Raw genomic sequence first — 6,503 nt, 5'->3', positions numbered from 1 at the left:
TGGTTGCAGTATAGTCCACCTCAAGTGCTCAAGAAACCCTCTAGCAGCTCTCCCTCGTAGGAGTAGTATGTGAATATGTGTGGTAGTCTGTGCCTTGACTCGTAGCCATTGCGGTAATTGTCGAGATATTGTAGCAGATGAGCTGTTCGGCGCGGACAGACCACATCTTGTGGAGGATATTCTCTGTTAACTGCCATCCTTGGGCTGCAGCAGTTACTGGATCTGGCTCGTGAGGACCATTGAAAAATAAGGTGTAGGGTTGTAGAGAATCGAAGGACCATGAATGTAATAACAAACCTTAGGCGTTGACTTAAGGCCAATAGAACCCACTAAAAATGTTCGGTCAGAACAAGGATGAGGCGGATATCCAGGTTAAGGGGAGTTTATAACTAGAGGTCGACCGATTAATCGGAATGGCCGATTAATTAGGGCCGATTTCAAGTTTTCATAACAATCTAAAACGGCTTAGACTCTGGGTGTTACACCTCACCGAATAAGAATCTTTAGGTCGGAGAAGTCAGAGCTCTAAGAAGATTGGTACATTTTAGACACTGGTAACTCAGAAAAAAACCAGCTCAGACTTGGAAAAATTGTGAAGTCAATGATCTTCAGGTCAGAGCAAGTCGGAGAAGTCAGAGCTCTAGGATGATGCCGGAGTTTCCGATTCCGAGTTCCTGATTCCTGAGTTCCCAGTTGTCTGGAATGCACTGAATTTGGAGGCAGGAGATTTCCGAGTTGTCTTGAATGCATTGAGTGTTGGGCTTGTAGTTCCGAGATGGATGACCGTTCAAATATTTTTTCCAGTCAAAGCTTCCCACCGACAGAGTTCCGAACTAGGTTGAAGATAACACCGTTTAGGACAAGAGGATTCTAATACCCCATAACTACATACATTAGGAAGAATTCTAAGTAATGCTATAGCAATGGCACTGGTCCCATGAGTCTGTTAATTTTCAAAAGTTTCCTCATGTAATTATGGGCAGATTTACTCGACAATTCCCCCCCATCTGAGCTCTTTAAAAAAAAGTTTGACAGGCTTGGAAATCTGACTGGCCTGTGAAAACGTTTTGTTTTAAATATAATTGTTATCAGGGAAATACCGGGAATGTTATGATGTTCACCATTTTTTTAATCATAAACATTTGCATGATATATAATAATCTATTGTAGCCATTCCAATTATGTCGATGGAAAGAGAATAGCTTTATTATCATTATATTACTATGTATAATACACAAGTAGCTCGCTATACACACAAAAATGCATTGAAAACAAATACATGATGTTGGGCCTCGTCGTCTTTGTAATTTGGTAATGTCCTCACAACATGGACATAGATTGCACATAAGGCATACTCTGATTGGGCAGTTTTTCTAAAAATAAAATTCCCAGGCTCGTTGATAACCATGGCCAAGCTCCTCTCCAGAGAGTGCGCTTGCGCAATGAGGTGATGGGAATTTCCAGCAGTAGGACGGACAAGGTAAGGCGTTGAATGTTAGTGGCGTCTTTATGATAAAAAAAGGTTTTACAATAATAGAAATATGAATGTGCACAACTCACTTCTAACTCTACTCATAAGTGGAAATGGTTAAATTTACAAGCTTCTCGTGCGATGGGAAGCGAGCTCACTAGCTTCGCATAGATGGGCGTTCTGTCCTGGGCCGGGTTCGGGCCCATGCCAGGCACAGACTGACACAGCTGCTAGCTAGTTACTGTGGCTAGCGTACATTAGCATCACGGCTTGCCAGTTCTGTCTTGTAAACGCCACTTTTACTGCGTACTCAGCTGATCACTGTGGTTAAGGTTGATGTGTGGCGTTATTGTTCAATTCGATGTAGAAATGTATTTTTAATGGCTGTGTTTAGCTGGTGGGAACAGCGCATGCTAGCTAACCCAGCTGGTTATGTATTTTCATATATTAGTTAGCTAGTAGTAGCTAGCTATCTTGCTACGCGGAATACTTAGAACACCCCTTGCGCAGTTGGTCCTTTGCGTCAATATCGTCAAATAGCCAGAGCTGCCACATATGGTGGTTATTGCATAGTTGGATAACTTGTTCGAATGAGCTTATATTCGTTTCAGTCTAGTTTGTTAGCAAACCGTGCTCTCTAGCCAGCTAGCTCGAGAAGGTCCCAACTAGCTAGTAAGGTTAGACATAACGTTGACAACAGGCAGTAATTTACTGATTCCATTTCCACGAAAATATAACAGTCGCGTGTACCTTTCGATTTAGAAATCGTTGCATGTCACTTTAGCTAGCGAATTTAAGAGCATCCCGAAGGGATTGCTGAATTGTCTATTTGCAGCACCATAGCTAGTCGAACGTAAGCTAGTCGAACATTGAAGCAAACCCGAATGTGAATGTCAATGATATTGCTGTGAAATGCAGATTTGAGATAAATGCATAAAAATGGCATTTTGGGTCAAGAACTAACGTTAGTCATAATGAATTAACCAGCATACCATGTACATGTAGCCATCTGCATTTTTGAGCTTGTTTTTTTATTTGGTAATTCATGCGAGGTGGATGCGAGTGCAGTTTCTGGCTAAATGGTTATGAAGTGTACTGAGGGTAAAAATATCCTTGCTCCGATACATCCTATACTGCACGTTCAGTGTCAGTAGCAGAGTGGGTGTGTGGCACTCGCAAGTCTAGGCTACATGTTCCCTTTCTCTCACACACAGGCAACTCCGATAATGATGCTCTTCAACCCATTTGTTTCAATAGGCAATTTTGCATGTTTGGAACATTTTGACCTGCTGCTTCTGAATCACCTGATGATGTCAGCATTGCATTCTCTTTGCAGGCTGGATGAGTCTAGAGAAAGAGGGGATGTGTCCCAAGCTCAATACATCATCCTCATTGGGACAGTGAAGCATGTGGTGTGTTCATTATCCAACATCATATCCCTCTTTGTCATTGCAGCTTGGAGTTGGTGCAGAAAAGGCCCAGCATCATAATTGTGGCCCTCTCTGCCCAGTGACCCTGAACTCACCTTTTGGTTAAATGTCAGGGCAGAGGCTAGACCTCCGGATACGTCTCAGGGCCACCAAACCGTCAACCACCAGCACCCTCTGGCCTCATCTCATTCCCCACATTTTCCCTGGAGAGCCTACATGGACTGCCATTTAAAAATAACCAGAGATGCCCAAAAGCAGATGGTGGACCTACAGGCAAGAGCCTAGTCATCCCAATCAGGAAGCAGTTAAATTCAACCCTACTGATCCCCTCTCATCTGAAGCATAGCGACGGCTTCCTGATTGAGCTCGGAGGTGCGTTTCTCAACCCTCAGTGGGGTGCATTTGTGTGTCTGTCCCGAGATGTCAGCAGAGAGGGGCTGCTGAAAGTGTCGTCCGGGGCATGAGAGAGGGAGCGAGGAAGGGGTGTCACGGCTGAAGCAGTCCACTGCTGCACCGCCAATGGATGCCAAACTGCAAGAGGACCTGTTCCGGAGGTACGTGGTGTGCCTGGAGAGGCGGCTAGAGGACGGAGGGGGGAATGCGGGCCTTGGGGGAAGCACCTTGGAGGGTGGCAGCGAGGCTCTACTCTCCACGGCCACAGCCCTGCTGGGGGCCTACCAACCAGACCCGGGCCAGAGGTTCCGCATGGTGCGCTTCTATGAGGTGGTGGAGAACGCCATTCGATGCCTGAGAGGCTGCAGTCTGCAGGGCCTGGAGAGAGCCTTCCTCACCCTGGAGACTCTCTGCACCAACCTGCTGCTCTTCCCCTGGAAGAAAGAGTTCCGCTGCATCAAGGTACAGCACCCATCATCTAAAGCTACTGAACTGGATGTGTTCCTGTCATCAGGCTTTGTGCAGGTGGCAGGATTGTTGTAGTATATTAATATGGTCCCCGAGGTTAAACATTGTATGCATTACAATTAATTTGCAGGAATGCTCCATAACTCTGTCCTCCTTATCCCCACTTGTAGACCTTCACAGGCCCGTACGTCTACCTTCTCCAGTCTGCTGTGTGCGACGCTGATCTCCGCTCCCTCCTGCGTTCTATGGGCTACTCCCGCGACCATGAGCTCCAGTTCCACGTCCGGGACCACCCAGGTGGCCCAGCCCACCTCCGGCAGCTAGCCTTCGAGCTCTTCCTGGCCCAGGCCGAGTGTCGTCTCCTGGGGGAGGTGGTGGCTTTGGCCCGGGGTTCAGCCTCTGAGCTGGAAGCCCTGGAGCAACGGAGGGGCTGCCGGGATGACGCGGCCGGCTGTGCAGAGGTCCTCCGACGGCGAGATAGCCTTGGGGCCGACATGGCCAGGCTCTCAGTGCGACCGATGGACATACCTCACCCTCACCATTTGAGGAGAGGGGGAAGACCGTCCAAGTCGGTGGATGTTACGGATGGAGCTGGGAATTGGCACGCAGCCTCTAAGCCTGTTCTGAAAGCCTCTCTGAGCCTGAGGAAGGAGCCTCTGTTTGTGGATGCAGAGGAGGACATGAAGGATGAGATTATCAGGCCCAGCACCTCCACTTCCATGTTCTCTGTGACTGACCCACCTTCCTACAGCCCCGTGCCTGACTTCTTCCCTATTCAATCCCTGCCCTCAGTCGACGCTTACTCCTCCTACCACCTCTCCTCATTGGATGAAATTGATCTGTACACAGAGAGGGGTGGGCCTAGGGTTGGAGGTCGACAGACACCTTCCAGACCTCCATCCAGGGAGCCCCGGGATGCCAGGGACGGCTGGGCACTCAAAACCCACAGTGGACTCACCTCTCCGGGGGTGAAGTGTCAGGGTTGTGGCCTGGGCTGCTCCAGCCTGGCATCCTGCCCCAGGTGTGAAATGATCCTGTGCCAGGCCTGTCATGACATCGACCCCTCCCCATGCTGCGGCCTGCAGGACTACCCCAACCCCAAATCACCCCGCCCCGTGGATGGTTACCTCCCCGTCAAGGAGAAGCTGTCAGTCTACTCCAACACCCACTCCCCACACCCCCACATACACCCTCACCCCCTCACTCCCCCTCACCCCCAGATGGTGGAGAAACCCCTCATGGCCACTAAGCTGTTTCCCTGCAAGTCGGTTGCCATGTCGTCGTCGGCCATGGTAGCCAATAGCGACCGAGCAAGCCTGGGGGGGTCGCGGTGCGGGTTCTGTAACAAGCCGGGTGCTTCGCACACCTGTGTGAACTGCTCCAAGGTGTCATGTGACATGTGCATGAGCCTGTACGCTAAAGATGTGTGCACGCGTAAAAAACCCCAACATAGCTTTGTCCCCAACCACCAGCTCAACTTTAAGTCTGGAACCATATCACATCTGGTCTACCGATGAGCCAGGAACAACAGGGAGAGGACTCTCACTATTCAAACCTCTCTCTTGTTTCTATTTCCCTCTTACCTGTTCCTGTTCTCTATTCCTCCTCATTACTTTCTCACCCTTCCCTTGAACTCTCTTCCCTTCTCTATCAGATGTATGGCTCTGGAATAAACACAGGACACATCATAGGGAGTCGTATCTCCTGCCTCTCTCTGCCTTGTAAAAGATCAGGCTTTTTTTTTCAACTGCTTCCTCTTCTTCCTTACCTCACCACCCTGCTCTAGCTTAGTCGTGACGTCGTAGCGCTTCCTAACCCCTCAAATCTAGTCCTCTCCAAGCGAAACGGGAGAAAAAAGAGCCATCCGGCTTGTAGAAAAACAAAACTCAAATGCTGACTTAACTTCTCAGCCGAGGAGACTGCCCGGTAGATGTGTCATAGTCTTCTGGAATTGGATTATGTTCACTGAGGACCCTTTTTAAACTTGAAAAACCAAGGGGGGGGAACAACAACCGTAAATGTACACTGGAATTCAATAGTATATATTTTCAATGGTTATTCATTCTGTAGATCAATGTAAGACTGTTGGATGGGGATGCGTCTGGGGTGAATGTTTTGGGGGGATGCTTTAAAGGGATATTTTGAGAGACAATGGTCAGATGCCATCATAGTCTATTTAAAGAACAATGCCTTGTACATTTACCCTCAAATGTTTAAAGTGTATAGCTAAGGTTTACATGCTGCTCTTGAAATGTTGTTTGACTCCTTACTGGTAGATAACCTATTCTTGTATCAGTTTCTCCAAATCTGTTCCTCTATCTATCCATATTCACAACATACCTAACTCCTCAAGCTGAAAGTGCTACTTCACTGATAAGTCAGTTTCTATTGGAGATGGCTGTTTTGAAAGCCAGTTAACTGTAAAGCACTCTGGGAAATGAAGTCTTAAGCCGGTGACAGCCCCAGAACTATAACAAAACTTCACCCAATCACTCCAGCAGTGCAGGCATTGTCAAGGTATTTTCTGTACTGGCACTTAGACACTCAAGGTTGTTTCCTTTCCAGGACCATCTTAACCTTCCAATCCCAGGTGGAAAATCTCCAAACTGACTTAGATCTGCGTTTGGAAACGACTTCTTCCTACTCCCATTTAGACAGCATGTACAGTACCAGTCAAAAGTTTGGACATATCTACTCCTTCCAGGGTTTTTCATTATTTTTACAATTTCCTGCATTGTAGA

At 47.8% G+C, this 6,503-nt stretch overlaps 1 protein-coding gene across 2 annotated transcripts; it reads left to right on the top strand.

Annotated features, from left to right (window-relative positions):
* The first annotated feature begins 1,393 nt into the window (after positions 1–1,393).
* On the top strand, positions 1,394–5,998 carry spata2 (spermatogenesis associated 2). 2 transcript variants are annotated; one of them, XM_024385076.1, is made up of 3 exons: positions 1,394–1,480; positions 2,927–3,756; positions 3,933–5,998. In XM_024385076.1, exons 2-3 carry the CDS (start codon positions 3,421–3,423, stop codon positions 5,277–5,279), a joined length of 1,683 nt encoding a protein of 560 aa, XP_024240844.1. In that variant the 5' UTR covers positions 1,394–1,480; positions 2,927–3,420; the 3' UTR covers positions 5,280–5,998. The 2 variants fall into 2 exon arrangements, with proteins under 2 accessions (XP_024240844.1, XP_024240845.1); XM_024385077.2 differs by having other exon boundaries at positions 2,808–3,756.
* The last annotated feature ends 505 nt before the right edge of the window (positions 5,999–6,503 follow it).

The sequence above is a fragment of the Oncorhynchus tshawytscha genome, linkage group LG22 (genome assembly GCF_018296145.1).
Source record: "Oncorhynchus tshawytscha isolate Ot180627B linkage group LG22, Otsh_v2.0, whole genome shotgun sequence".
Classification (NCBI taxonomy): Eukaryota; Metazoa; Chordata; class Actinopteri; order Salmoniformes; family Salmonidae; genus Oncorhynchus; species Oncorhynchus tshawytscha.
The sequence above is the reverse complement of the archived record's forward strand: the minus strand, read 5'-3'. Positions and strand labels throughout refer to the sequence as shown.

What these genes read in the sequence shown, in the direction of transcription:
- spata2 (XM_024385076.1), top strand. Translation starts at nt 3,421, where the DNA reads ATGGATGCCAAACTGCAAGAGGACCTGTTCCGGAGGTACGTGGTGTGC. An exon ending in AAGAGTTCCGCTGCATCAAG is followed by an intron (nt 3,757 to 3,932) that starts GTACAGCACCCA and finishes CCCCACTTGTAG; the next exon opens with ACCTTCACAGGCCCGTACGT.